General features: G+C 47.5%; 1 protein-coding gene across 11 annotated transcripts; it reads right to left on the bottom strand.

Moving 5' to 3' along the window:
- Positions 1-1239: 1239 nt before the first annotated feature.
- CATSPER1 (cation channel sperm associated 1) lies at positions 1240-14753 on the bottom strand (the record flags this gene model as incomplete). Of its 11 annotated transcripts, none has more annotated exons than XM_081842973.1 (12): positions 1240-1409; positions 2128-2242; positions 3011-3101; positions 3698-3755; positions 4482-4554; positions 6000-6063; positions 6288-6431; positions 6819-6910; positions 7263-7422; positions 8092-8205; positions 8889-9113; positions 14462-14753. In XM_081842973.1, 12 exons carry the CDS (start codon positions 14751-14753, stop codon positions 1380-1382), a joined length of 1458 nt encoding a protein of 485 aa, XP_081699099.1. In that variant the 3' UTR covers positions 1240-1379. The 11 variants fall into 11 exon arrangements, with proteins under 11 accessions (XP_081699099.1, XP_081699100.1, XP_081699095.1 ...); XM_081842974.1 differs by lacking the exon at positions 14462-14753 and adding an exon at positions 12874-13063; XM_081842969.1 differs by lacking the exon at positions 14462-14753 and adding an exon at positions 12288-12655.
- Between the last annotated feature and the right edge of the window lie 316 nt (positions 14754-15069).

Raw genomic sequence — 15069 nt, 5'->3', positions numbered from 1 at the left:
CTGAAGAAGTGTGCATGCACACGAAAGCTCATACCTAGAACTTAGTTGGTCTTTAAGGTGCTACTGGAAGGAATTTTTTTATTTTGTTTTGGCCTTTTTTATGTGTGTATGTTTCTGGCGCACTCAAAGCACAGCCTTTGATAATTTGAACAGTATCCTCTGTTTGCTCACTGGCCATATTTATTAAGTATCACACACAGTGGCGTAGCGTGGGTTGTCAGCACCCGGGGCAAGGCAAGTAATTTGCGCCCCCTAACCCGTGGATTTGCGCCCCCTAACCCGTGGATTTGCGCCCCCTAACCTGTGGATTTGCCCTAACCCCAGATGTTGCGCCCGGTGCGGCCGGCCCCCCCTGCACCCCCCACGCTACGCCACTGATCACACAGAGATGACTGCGTTTTGTCCAAGGGTCTCAAGGCTGTAGTACACAACCCACTGTTTTGAACACATGACAGTATCCAAATGAAAGTGAGTTTGCACACTCTGCACACATTTCTCCAGCACTGTGGGAAGCACAAGTTGAATACAAGCTTCATCTTCACAGGAAACAATCAACATGTAAAAATAATAACAGGAGGCAATGTCTTTTTGGAACACCAAGAGATCACAATGAAAGTTAGCTGCAGGGGTGCAGTCACTGATGAACATTTGTCGGTTGGTCTGTTTGTCGGTTTGTTGTTAAATTTGTGTCCCACCTTTTCCGTCAAATGGTGCTCAAGGAAGCTGACAGTGAAATCAAGTAAAATACAAAATAACAAAAACAAGCAGGTTAAGCAAATCAATAAGCACAAAGTGGTGGCCAAATTGCAGCATGCACAATGGACATAACAGCCAGCTTGTGAAGCTAAAGACCTGTCCGAATAAAAATGTTTTCGTCCATTGGTGAAAATTCATCATTTCACACCCACACCATACATTTAGAACCTCCCCAGCCCTCCAATAATCCTGTGAACTGTAATATGTTAAGGGTGCTGAGAACTACCGTATAATTCTGTGAGGAGTAAACTTCACTTCCCATTACCCTCCCTTTTATGGGGAAAAGGCACGACTGTTAAAGTGGTACAAAATATGATTTAAATATATGGTGTGAGTCTAACCTTAAAATATGCCTCCCTTGCTAAGGAGTTCCAGAGCTTGAGCAGCTTCCTACAGTCCTCTGAGGGGCAAAGTCAAGCATTCAAAACAGATTCTGCAAATATATTTATGTCAAACCCAGCAAATATAGTTGTGCTCAACAGAGATATGAAAAGTCATTTAATAAACATAACACAATGTATAAAACAAGTGAGAAATCAATAAAACGTCAAGCTATCTTGACCCTTTAACTGAAGCCTCCAGGAGCAGGTGAAGTCTAGTTTGGGAACACCATGAAAACATCTTCATTTGGAAAGGTAATCATGTTCAGCTGTCTGTAAATGGAGGTTAAAAAAAAGAAGTCAGATCCAAGATTATTTATAACACTTTATCCCACTCATTCCAGCATGGTATAATGGTTAGGGTGTTGGACTAAGGTTTGAGAAACCAGGATTAAAATCCTCACTCAAGGCACTTGCTCAAAATTCATAATATGCCCACTGGTGCAAAAAAGTTTGGCAACCTTTGGTCTATGCTCTCAGTGCAAAGGTGGGAAGTTGTTGTCCTTCGGATGTTGTTAGACTAACTCCCATCATTCCCAGGTCATTGGCCATGCTGGCTGGGGCTGATGGGAGCTGGAGTCCAGTAACATCTGGAGGGCCCACACATATCTCCTGTCCCTGCCTTAGGAAATGGATATATTTCATTCTCTCCAGCCCCACTGAACAATGAAGAGTACAAAGAGGTTAAGCTTGATCTCATTGAGCTCCTTTGAAGAAAGAAAGAGCATCTCTTCATTGGAGTCAAGCCTGAGAAAAAGAGATTAATTTCAGTGGACTCTCCTACCCAGTGCTTTTTGTCCTGGCGGCATGTGCTGTCACCTTCTTCTTTTTTCAAATCAGAGTGTCGCACCTCCTTCCGGAAGCCTGGAAAGCTTCTGCCCAGCTTAGGGAGGGAGGGACGATACTCTGGCAGTACCCAAGAGCCCTCTATTTCATGCTGAATACTGGCACCCTTTTTTCGGGGGGGGGGGGGGGCAAACACTGTTCCTACCTCAAAGAAAGTGTCTAATATCTTGTCAGTGGTGGATGCCTGAGACTGGAACTGCTGTTGGTTTGTCTCAATTGCTGTCATTAGTCGAAAGTAGAAGTAGAGATATTCCCACTCCCTAGACAAAGAAGGAAATATCATTGGGGGTACCAAACAGCTTGGGACAGAAGTACTGATAAGAGCATCTCCCCCAGTACAGTATTAACTATTTCAGGCCCTATAATCAGTGGAGGAGGCCCTGTTGGAGCAAGTGCTGCCTGGCTGGTGCTCACTTGCGGCAGCGTCTTCTCAGAGGTGATTCCCTACTTGTGGAATACTCTTCCTGGTGAGATGCATCTGTCCACCTCATAATTAACATTTTCATAACTGAAAGATACCATTCCTGGCAACATTGTAATTATTAGCTGGAACTGTTTTTAAATGTTGTTTAGATATTCTTAACATTTTTATTCTAATGTTTATTCTACTGCTAAATTATTTTGCTCTGCCACTTTTGGTTGTCTGAGGGGAAGGTCTTCCTTATTACCACAGTGGTACCTCTAGTTACAAACTAAATTCGTTCTGGAGGCCCGTTCTTAACCTGAAACTGTTCTTAACTAGAGGCGTGCTTTCGCTAATGGGGCCTCTCGCTGCCGCTGTGCCGCCGGCACACAATTTCCGTTCTCATCCTGGGGCAAAGCTCTCAACTCAAGGTAACTCTTCCAGGTTAGCGGAGTTTGTAACCTGAAGCGTTTGTAACCTGAGGGGTTTGTAACTGAAGGTACCACTGTACTGATATTTGTAAGCCTCTGTGGAACTCCGTTTTCTTCTCTTCCGCTGAAGAGCAAGCTAAAAAAAATGTTGCAAGTAGATACGTTTTCATCTATTGGCTGCTGCGCTTCCTCACCTGTCCATCAACTCAAGGCTGCCATATTTTCCCATGACTGTCCGTCTGAATAATTCCTCCTCCTTTTCCTCTTTTGCTTGGGGCTTATCTGCTGTAGGGCAAAAGAAGACTTGCCAGCATGCATAGCTTGGCTTCATTGTTAAGAATCATCTCCCTCCCTCTGAACTTGAGGTTGTAATCAGTGTTCGTCCTATTCAGAGTATATCCATTGAATTGAACGGACATAACTAACTTAGGCTCATTCATTTCAGGTTCAGTTGATGAGTGGGGCACACAAAGGAGCCTGCATTTTGCAAGCTGCTTGAAGGAGAAGTCCCTTTTGCAGATGATGCCTTCAAAAAACAAAACAAAAAAACAAAAAACCAGCTGCTTGCTTTGGTTATGCATGCCTGCTCACTCAGCCAAACTGGGCCAAACCCCGCCCCGGTTCACCAGCACAGCAAGGGCAGCTAATGTGATGTTAGCTGATTGGCAAATATGCATGGTTTGTGGGTGGGGAATGGCCTTGTGGGTCAAACTGGACCACACTCAAGGAGCAGGTGTGGCCTGCAGGGAAAGTCCGAGGGGCTGATAGAAATATTTGGAGGGCAACATTCGGGCCTGAGGTTCCTCACCCCTGCATTAAAGGTTCTAAGCCTGAGCCCAGTCTCAAAGCCTGCTGCCCATCTCCCCAAACACTCTTGTCACCTGCTGCTTTGCCAAAAACATCATCTGCGATACTGCTCTCCTTCAGTTCGACCCACTTCTGTCAATTGGAGAAAGAAATACAACTCAGTGACTGGAACGCTCAGCCTGGCAGCCCCAGCCCCAGCTATTCCCTGTCAACCCCCAGTCTGCATGGGCATAGCCAGGGGGGAGGGGCGGCAGCTGCCCCCTCCCAAATCAAGTAAATAAATATTTTACTAAAAGTATATATTGTAGAAGGGACTCGGGTGACGCTGTGGGTTAAACCACGGAGCCTAGGACTTGACGATCAGAAGGTCGGCAGTTCGAATCCCCATAACAGGGTGAGCTCCTGTTGCTTGGTCCCTGCTCCTGCCAACCTAGCAGTTCGAAAGCACGTCATGTGCAAGTAGATAAATAGGGACTGCTCCGGCGGGAAGGTAAACGGCGTTTCCATGTGCTGCTCTGGTTCGCCAGAAGCAGCTTAGTCATGCTGGCCACATGATCCGGAAGCTGTCTGCAACAAACGCCGGCTCCCTCGGCCTATAGAGCGAGATGAGCACGCAACCCCAGAGTCGGTCACGACTGGACCTAATGGTCAGGGTTCCCTTTACGTTTACCTTTTATATATTGTAGGAAGATTTTGACAAATTTTTCTGAGCACTTGAGACCAAAAGAAAGTTTAAAACAACTGTTGAGACATTTCATTCCGAATCTACTAGACAGAACCAGGCAGAGGATGATGACAGGTGGGTGTCCAGCCCCACCCATCATGAATCCTGGGTACACCAATGGGAGCTGTGCTGACCTTTTGCCTCTTGAGCTCTTGACGCTTCACCAAAGCCATCTGGAAGTTGTCGACCAGGACCGCAATCACCAGGCTGCAAGAGAGAGGGAAGAGAGGGAAGCAACGGGGCTGTGACTGTTCTATATTCCACAATTTACCAATTGCTTCCTCAAAGAGAAATGGAAATGTACATAAAACCACCGCTTTCATAAAAGTTAAAACAATCCCATATACAAAATCAATTAAAAATACATTGCATATATAGGAACGATTTCAAATCCAATACAGAGCCCAACTGCATCTCAAGGCTTTAACAGCAATCGTTGCTATTCAGAGCTGGCCCACCCACGAGACAGGGTGAGGCAGTTGCCTCAGACGGCAGTTGGGACATGGAGCAGATCCAGTGCACCACTTGCCTCCTCCACTTCTGCAGTCCTCGTGCTGCCACCACCACTGCCTCCTCTCCTCTTCCTCTTCCTCTACTGCCACCTGCTCCTCTCTGGCCTCCTTTTACTCCTCCACTGCCTTCAGGGCACCAGGACTCCCTGGGCAGGCTGCTTCCAGTCGCCTCAGGCGGTAGAGGAGGCAGTGGCAGGGGAGCAACAATTTCTGCTGTGCCTCAAGCAGCAAAAATGTCCTGGGCTGGCCCTGTTGTTATTCAGTCTTTTCTTGGGTGTCTCTGGGTTTAAAGAGCGCTTATCGCTGCGTTTAGTTTATCTAAAACTTTTTACCTTTGGTTTAAGCGTTTACCTTGCTGTGCTTTTTGGAATCTACCCCACACCTGTTCTGGTGTGATCAGCCAGAGCTCAATGTATTTAGTAAACAGTTAATCCCGTTAAGAGTGTCTGGCTAAGACCAAAGAATCCCAAGTTCAAATGTGCTCAGTTGTGAAGCTCACCAGGAGTATGGCAGATTTCCCCGCCCAGTTTGGTAAACTTATCAACCCAATGGTCTCAAAGCAAGTGTCAGGAGGACAGCTCAGGCACCCAAATCCCATCCCCCCAAAACCAGACACAAGGTCGTATCCAAGCATCTTCCTCCACTGTCTCAGGCAGGACTAAATATACCACAGCAGGGGCACCAGGTCCTGAGGGGCGTGTCCTTTGGGGGCTCCAATATTGGGGGGGGCAGGCCTCCCCCAGTGTCCAATAATTGAAGAGGTGAAGCACAGAGCAGAGTGTGGTTAGGCTACAGTGACTCACACACACAGAATTGCCCCCTCGCAAGCTGACATCTCTGTGCCAGAAAGAACCTCAGGCCCGTCCTTCCATACATACATATACATACATATATATACATACACACACATATATTTACACACACACACACATATATATACATATATACCTAACAGGGATATTGTGAGGATAAAATTCCAGGGTGGTGGTGGTGTGGGCGGGCAGTGAACAATGTATGCTACCTTGAGCACCTTGGAGGAAAAGCATGATATAATAAATGTAATAAATCAACAAACCATCCCTTGACCTCCCATCCAAGGTCCTCTCCAGTAAGTCAAAAGCCTGAGGAGCCTATACTTACTTGAGAAGCAAGAAGTACTCCAGAAGGATGTAGACGATCAGGAAGATGATGATGTACCAGGCACCTGGAAAGAAATACACATGGGGCCTGTGAGTGATAATGCTGCCTAGGGGTGGGCTTTTCAGGAAATCTCCACGTTTAACATATTAGCATGGATCCCCCCCCCATTATTGTCTTGCTCTTCAATCTTGACACGAGGTTGGGTGGGTTGGGGTTTTTTTAACCGATTGTGCTAAAAACTGTGCGAAGTTCTATGTACCCCCCTGACAAGGATCCTCTTCCCCTCACCCGCTTCTTGACAGGTAAGGTAGATGAGGGACCAGTCATCCAAAGTGAAGAGCTGGAAAAGTGTGAAGATGCTGTTGAAGAGGTCTCCGAAGTGTTTTTCGTCAGCTTCATGGAACATGTCACGCAGCACCACGGAAGACATAACTGACAGGTGGAAGGCAGGGCTAAGGAACGAAACAAGGAGCCTTGGAAAGGCAGGATTGCGGGAGAGAGAACGCCATCCCTTTGCCTCTTCCAAGGATTTGTAATTAACCTGTGAAATTCACTCGTCATAGGATGACATGACAGAAATCAGTAACAGTAAAATTTTGGGGAGCGGAAGAAGGCAGGTCTCAGTGTTGCCCTTGTTAGGGCTCAGCAGGGAGGAGGAGGAGGAGGATGGGGACAAAACTAGAATTAATGGCCTCTGTCTCTCATTGACTCTGGCGCCACCTACTGCTGGCCTCCCTGCCTTCTGCCCTACCAGTCCCAATGGGCACCAGGTTCACCTGGATTCTTCCCTCTCCATTCTGCTCTTTCCTGGGAGGATACAGAGGAAACAGAACATGAGGAGAATAATGGCTCCAATGGACTCGCAGGAAAGCAAAAAAGTGCTTGTGACTTCCTTGAGGTTCTGCATCACTCTACGTGGAAAAGCAAATAAAGAAACAGAGAGTTAGGTAGGGTTGTAAGGTCAGTCGCTGTCAATTCTTCTGTCCCGCACCCCACCTAAAACCTGGGAAGTTGCTATGGATTCCTCCAGATGACCCATTTATTGAGCAATTTACAGTTCCAAATATTCTTTGTGCACAGTGAGAGAAGAATGCTTTCAAGGTACAGGACGGAAGGGTCCTGGAAGCCCTCTTGCGAAATATTGCTGGAAGCCCTCTTGCGAAATATTGCTGGAAGCCCTCTTGCGAAATATTGACTATCTGGAGGCGCTAAGGAGCTCTTCCATTCCCCTTCCCTCCCCCAGCTAGAAATTTTGGCGCTAACCGGAGGGTGAGCAGGAAGCGGATGGCGCGGATAGCACGGACAGCCTTGCAGATTTTGAGGACCCGGAAGAGCGTGAGTTTGTTGCCGCGGTTGCCTTGTCTGGAGGAGATGAGCAAGGGGAGCAGAAAATCCAGCACCGTCATGCACATAATGAAGAAATCTGGCAAAGGAAACATAGAAATTAAGGCAGACCCACATGAAAGGGTGCTTCAGACTGTCAGCTGAGCAACATTAAGCTTATACAACTAGTGTAACATTATGGGCATTCCAGAGAAAACAACAACACTTAGTTTAGTACAGTACTTTGCTTAGTACAGTGGTACCTCGGGTTACATACGCTTCAGGTTACAGACTCCGCTAACCCAGAAATAGTACCTTGGGTTAAGAACTTTGCTTTAGGATGAGAACAGAAATTGTGCTCCGGTGGCGTGGCAGCAGCGGGAGGCCCCATTAGCTTAAGTGGTACTTCAGGTTAAGAACTGTTTCAGGTTAAGAACGGACCTCCGGAACGAATTAAGTACTTAACCTGAGGTATCACTGTACCAACCTTCTCATCATTTGAGAAGGGTCCGCTGTTAGTTCTGCACATGTTGCTATTCTCAGGCAGTCTGCTAATTAAATAGTTTGCCCTGGAATCCCGTGGTATCAGCCAGGGCTTTTTCTCTCAGCTTGAACTTGCCAAAACTCAGTTCTGGGACCTCTCTGGTGGGCGCCATTGCCATGATAAGAGAACAAGGCAGGCATCCATGGTGGGTTCTGGCACCTCTTTTTCTAGAAACATAGAACTGGCGTCAACACCTGTTCATACCCGCACTGCAAAAAGACCCACCAATGTCATTCCACGGGTCGCGGAAATAGTCGCAGCCCAACGCAATGAGCTTGAGGACGGCCTCTAACACGTAGACAGAAAGGAAGGCAGGATCCATGGCAGAAAAGAACCATTCTGTTGCAAGGGAGGAGAGAAAGAGAGAACCATTGATTGTGAGAAAGCCACTCTCCTCCATGAAGAAAGCTGTTGTGATCTGTGGAGATGCCCACCACTGAAGAAGGTGAATTGCCTGAGTGGGGAGTGGGGGCAGTAGTCCCTGGTTGAATCTACACAGGAGATAAAGGTGTGGGTACAGGACGACAGATAATGCCCCTAAAGCAGTGGTTCTCAACCTGTGGGTCTCCAGATGTTGTTGGACTACAACTCCCATCACCCCTGAGCTCTGGCCTTGCTAGCTAGGGGTGATGGGAGTTGTAGTTCAACAACATCTAGGGACCCACAAGTTGAGAAAGGCTGCCCTAAAGGCAAGGCCAAACTCTGAAGTGGTCTCAGCAAGGTTCTGAAGCAACTGGCTGGTTTCTATTGGGGATAGGTAGTCACTGACTAGTGTTGCTTCCTGAAAGGGTCAGTGCCTTATTCTGCAGATATAAGGCCCTTGGGTCAATATGGCTTCCAGCTGTGGGGATCTCTCCTGAGGGCCAGCCATCAATCTGGGAGCAGAAGTTCTCCTTGGGGCAGGACTGAAGCCCCTGGCCTTATTGAAACCAGAGCATGCTCTGGTTACTACCCAGCATTCAGAAGAAGTCTATGGAGCAGGATTATTTATGAGGAAAGAAACGCCTCTCCTGCGGGCTGACCTCCCCGAATTTCGACCACCGCAAACGTTTGAGCCACCAGCAATAAGGTGTTGATGGCAACCACCGTGCAGATTATGAAGTCAAAGATGAAAGACTGAGTCAAGTGGTAGATGATCTCCCTCAGCAAGACGAGGTGCGGGTGGATCTTCTGCCAGGCATGCACCACCATCTCTGTCAGCGTCATTCGTCTGTGCTTCCTCTTGCGACGCTGGCGGGCCGGCTTTGCTAGAGTTAGAGAGGGAGGAAGAATCGTTTGAGGGTGAGGGCAGAGGAGGCAGCCATTCCCCTCACCCAGTTTCTCAGACCACATGAGGTTGTCCCCTGCAACAAGGGCCTGGATAGCTCAGTTGGATAGAGTGTGGTGCTGACAATGCCAAGGTTGCAGGTTCAATCCTTGTATGCAACAGCGGGACATTCCTGCATTGCAGAGGGTTGGACTAGATGATCCTCAGGGTCCCTTCCAGCTCTATTATCCAGTCAGTATTATTGGTAATGGACCAATGTAATGATAATGAGAGTGATTTTGTAATTAATTGATGTAAATGTTCACCATAGCAAGCAGCAATGCGGCTAATTCAGTTTTTGTCAGGAGCCAAACTGCAGTGTAACAGAATCATAGAATTGTAGTTGGAAGGGACCACGAGGGTCATCTAGTCCAGCCCCCCTGCAATGCAGGAATCTCTCTGCCCAACACTGGGGTTGAACCCACAACCCTGAGATCAAGAGCAGGGGTAGGCAACTTAAGGCCCATGGGCCACAAGCAGCCCATGAGGGTCGTTTAACCAGCCCATGAGCTGCTCCCGTACCGAGTTGCCTGCTAAACCTGCGCAGCACAGGAACTCGCTTCTGCAGCGCCGGAAATCACGTCTGCGCAGACGCCAGAAATCACGCACACACACAATCTGGCCTACGGAGGGATCTCCACTAGAGTGAACCGGCCCAGGTGAGGTAAACCTTGCCAACCCCTGATCAAGAGTTTCATGCTGTTCCAGCACGACGGCCTTGGTCCAGTATACCTCAAGGAGCGTCTCCACTCCCATCGTTCTGCCCGGACACTGAGGTCCAGCACCGAGGGCCTTCTGGCAGTTCCCTCCCTGCGAGAAGCCAAGTTACAGGGAACCAGGCAGAGGGCCTTTGAAATATACTCAGAGTCGCAAAGTGATTTCATGCTCTTTATTCAGCTCATAGTGGTGAGGAGGAATGAATGAAAGTCCCCTCAAAGTATCTGCTTTATATACATTATTTACACAATGGGCTGCACATGATTGGCTAATTCTGGAATTCTACTGTAAGCCAATCAGGTTGTGGATTCACTTATATCTGGAGCATGATTGGGTGGTTCCTGCCAACCAATCATACTGCTGCATTGTTCTAGGACCAATCAGACTGCTGCATTCTGAATCCTATTGTTCTAAGACCAATCAGACTGCTGCAATTTGGATCCTATTGTTCTAGGACCAATCAGACTGCTGCAGTTTGGATCCTATTCAACTCAGTACATAACAGCCTTCTTGGTAGTGGCGCCTGCCCTGTGGAACACCCTCCCACCAGATGTCGAAGAGAAAAACAACTACCAGACTTTTAGAAGACATCTGAAGGCAGCCCTGTTTAGGGAAGCTTTTAATATCTGAAGGACTATTGTATTTTAATATTTTGTTGGAAGCCGCCCAGAGTGGCTGGGGAAACCCAGCCAGATGGGCGGGGTATAAATAATAAATTATTATTATTATTATTATTATTATTATACCAACTGAGCTTTCCCGCTGAATGTAACAAATTGTGGGTGGGAAAGAAATAAATCCCTTCTTACATACCTCCCTACAGCACCCATGTTGGGGACTAAGTCCCACAGTTCCAAGTACAGTACAGTAATCATTCCTGGAATTAGGCTGAGCTCCTCCTCCTCCAGAGGAAACCATGTTAAGTACAGTGATTTAATTTACTGAAATTGGGAGTGCTTAAATGTATGAATGTGTGTTTAATTCTGGAATGTTTCCCAGTAACTCTCATGTGATTGGTTAATTCTGTTCACATGGGAGACATCTTATTACATTCTCCATTTTGTTTTGTGTGTGTGACTGACTTGACTGTAATGGCTGCATCTCCATGAACACTGAAGAAAAGAGAGAACTCTCTAAATGCAACACACCCTCCAACATTTCTCTGATGAAAATCGGGACATCCTATTATTATTATACCCCACCTGTCTGCCTGGGTTGCCCCTACCACTCTAGGCGGCTTCCAACATATATAAAAACATAATAAAACATTGAACATTTAAAAACTTCCCTATGGAGGGCTGCCTTCAGAAGTCTTCTAAAGGTTGCGTAGTTATTTACCTCCTTGGCTTGGGAGGTTGCATAACTCCATACCCTCCAACATTTCTCCAGTGAAAATAGGGACGTCCGAAGGAAATGAGGACATTCCAGGATCAAATTTGAAACCGGGATGGCTTCTGTAAATCCAGGGCTGTCCCTGGAAAATAGGGACACTTGGAGGGTCTGATATGCAATAGAGAAGAGTGCTAATGTTTCTCTCTGAATGTATGTGTCAAAAAGAAGTACAGAATCTGATCTCCCAAAGAAGCAGTAAGGAGAAGTCTGCTAGAAGGGAAAAGTGGAAACCTCTTGGAAGGAGCTGCATGGGTTAGCTGGGTAATGTACAGAAGGCTGAGTGCAAGGACTGGAAAGACAGAAAGACAGAGTTAGTTTGAATGTTTATGGAAGAATCTTCAACTACCGTATTTACTCGAATCTAATGTTCACTTTTTTGGCCAAATTATGTTGCGAATACTAAGGTGCGCATTAGAGTCAATGGCACATTTACATTCACCAATAGACAGACAGACAGACAGACAGACAGACAGATGGACAGATGGACAGACAGACAGATATATCCATCTGTCCATCCACATTTGGTTTCAAGGTTCTGAAAACTGAGGTGCACATTAGATTCGATGGTGCATTAGACTTGAATAAATACGGTAAGAGGACAAAACAAGTCCCATGCTTGGATAAGCATGTGAACATAAATATATTCTTCTTTAGCTACGTGTTCTGCAAGTGAAAGCTTTGAATATTTTAAACCTTGTTTTAATTTCAATCAAAGAGTCAGTCTTGCACATGATTTGGCTTCCTAGCGGCAATTTAGCTACTCTGCCAACAGACCAATCTCCATGTAAACTTCCCCTCCAACCGTCCTGCCAGGGTTTTTGGGAGCTAAGGATCTGGAGCTCTGACTAGAAAAGGCTCCTCGCTCCTGGCAGAGACAGCCCTGAGCTCGATGGCCAGGGGTCCGGTTCGGTATAAAGCACATGGCCATCTAAAAATGGTCCGGGAGGTGGGAAGGTCTGCTGCACCTATGTAAAGTCAAACTGCACCCCTGGAATCGCCCCCTCACTTTTGACTCTTATCCCTCCAGCTGCATTCTTGGAACTTCTCCTCGACCTGCTGCTCTGATTGCTGAATCTTCTCTGGTGTCTTCTAGACCCTCTCAAGGAGGGCGAGATGGAGGTGACGGCCAGGACCATGGAAGGCTCTGGGTGGGCTGAGGGTGAATACCCAGGCCCAAGGCTGGAAATCCCAAGCATTCCTGTGCCTGCAGCCTGGGCTTGGCCTTGCTCCTGGGTTGGGACCTGCAGCATTTTCTCCATCTGAGGCACAGAGGACATGGCGGGCACGGTGAGGTAGCGGTGATCCATGGTGGCGAACTGAAGGAGCCCTCGTGGCTCAGACGCGCCTGCCTAGAAATGTCCTCCCCGTCGGCTTCTCCAGTCTGGGCTGTGGCGAACCTGGAACACGGAAGGCCCCAGGCTTCCGAATGGGGAGCCTTGGCAGCTCTTTGTGATGCCATCGTGAGGCAAGGCAAAGGATGCCAAGGCAGTCAGAGGCGGTGGTGTTAGCAGTCAGTCTATGGAGCCTAAGGCCCAGGCCGCAGATCTTCTACCCCTCTCCACATTATATTTTTACCTTTTTTCCCAACTGACCATTTCTACGTCCGGACAGATACCATGTAAGAAACCAGAACCAATAACAGAAAAGCAAAGCAATCCCTCTGCAAAAAGTGTTTGATTTGCTTCTAGAAACTGGTTGGCAACACAGTACTGTACTCATAATCTTCCAACATGCTGGAGACCCAGATTGGGACGCTCCTTTTTTGGGGGGGTCCTGAATTCTCATACGTGCGTGTGAACAGAAGGCCAAGAGACGCTCGTTTTTTTGTTTTGTGAAAATGGGGGCTTCAAAGCAGAGGCGCCGGCAACTCCTAGGGGCGCAGGTCCCTTTGTGCCCCCACCCACCTAATAAAAGCCACGTTTGGACTTCATTTTGCAAGGAATTTGTAACAGGGTTGCTGGAGGGCAAGAGAGCTGGGATTGGGCACAAACCTTCAACGTTGTTTCTTACAGCCCTTGAGACTGGAGTAAGTCCTAGAGCTCTGCTAGGACAAGAGAGGAAGCGGCTCCTGGCTACTTACCATATTTTAGAATTAAACCAGGAGTGCTTAATTCAGATGACTTGGAGGGTAAAGCTCCCCACCTATGATTATTGTTCTTGTTGTTGTCAGTGTTTTTTTGATATTTTTTTTTAGGGAAGGAAAGGTGTCGGTACACACAATGAAGTTGCTACAGTAAGTGCCACACTTTAAACATTTTTTTGGGGGGGGGGGAAGGTGCCAATACTGCATACCTTTGAGTACCCACAGAAAAAAAGGAATGGTGGTGGTGGTTGTTAATCCACCCTTTACCCCAAGGTACCAGGGCAGGTAAATTGCAATATTGAAAAGCAATTTACTGCCGTGAGACCTCTGGGTATAGGGCGGTATAATAATAATAATAATAATAATAATAATAATAATAATAATAATAATATAAATAAATAAATAAATAAATAACAACAACAACAACAACAACAATAATAATGTCACAGAAATAAGGCAGGTCCTAAAAATATGTTCAAGCAGGCAAATGCATAATTTTGAAGTCAGCTGCTGTTGCTTTGGTGTGATGCCTACAAACTTGGGCTTGGGGAGAGTTGGCTCCAAGTCCCTTTTTAGCTTTAAGAATTCAGAGTAGCCCTGGACCAGTCGCAGTTTCTGAAACCAGTCAACCTCACAGAGCTGTTTTGGGGGATAAAAAGTGGGGTGAGGGGTGGGGGAATAACCCTTCATCAGCACTAGGTACCCCTATGGCTAAGATTGGGCGCAGGGTTTATCTGCCCCCAAATATGTTATTCAAGTTGGCACCACTGCTTCAAAGCATGGCATTGCCTGACATCATAGGGATGCCAGGTGACTGACAGGTGGCTCCTCCAGCTGGCCTGCCAGGGTTTGGGGAGCTAAGTATTTGGGGCCCTGACTAGAAAAGGCTCCCCACTCCTGATGCAGACAGCCCTGGGCTCCCTGTCCAGTGGTCCAATTCAGTATAAAGCATATCCTAGAAAAAGCAGCAATGCTGGCTCCCCCCATTTTGAAGGAAGTTAAGTAATAATACACTTGGCTGTCAAAAAATGGGTCAGGTGGGGAGGCCCGCCACACTAACATTAAGTCTAAATGCACCCCTGGAATTGCCCCCTCACTTTTGACTCTCGTTCCTGTGTGTACGGTTTTGGATCCTTGCATTGACCTCCTGCTGCTCCTGCTGCTCCTGCTGAATCTCCTGGACCCTTTCATGAAGGGCGACATGGAGGTGACGGCCAGGACCGTGGAAGGCTCTGGGTGGGGTGAGAGTGAATACCCAGGCCCAAGGCTGGAAGTCCCAGGCATTCCGGCGCCTGCAGCCTGGGCTTGGCCTTGCTCCTGGGCTGGGACTTGCAGCATTTTCTCCATCTGAGGCACAGAGGACATGGCAGGCACGGTGAGGTAATTCATGGTGGCGAATTGAAGGAGCCCTCGTGGCTCAGACGCGCCGGCCTAGAAATGTCCTCCCCGTCGGCTTCTCCAGTCTGGGCTGTAGCGAACCTGGAACACGGAAGGCCCCAGGCTTCCGAATGGGGAGCCTTGGCAGCTCTTTGTGATGCCATTGTGAGGCAAGGCAAAGGATGCCAAGGCAGTCAGAGGCGGTGGTGTTAGCAGTCAGTCTATGGAGCCTAAGGCCCAGGCCGCAGATCCCCTGCCCCTCTCCACATTTTATTTTTACCTTTTTTCCCCCAAACTGACCATGTAGGGAATCATAACCAATAACAGA

This window comes from Podarcis erhardii (genome assembly GCF_964252035.2).
Source record: "Podarcis erhardii genome assembly, chromosome: 15".
Taxonomy (NCBI): domain Eukaryota; kingdom Metazoa; phylum Chordata; class Lepidosauria; order Squamata; family Lacertidae; genus Podarcis; species Podarcis erhardii.
The sequence above is the reverse complement of the archived record's forward strand: the minus strand, read 5'-3'. Positions and strand labels throughout refer to the sequence as shown.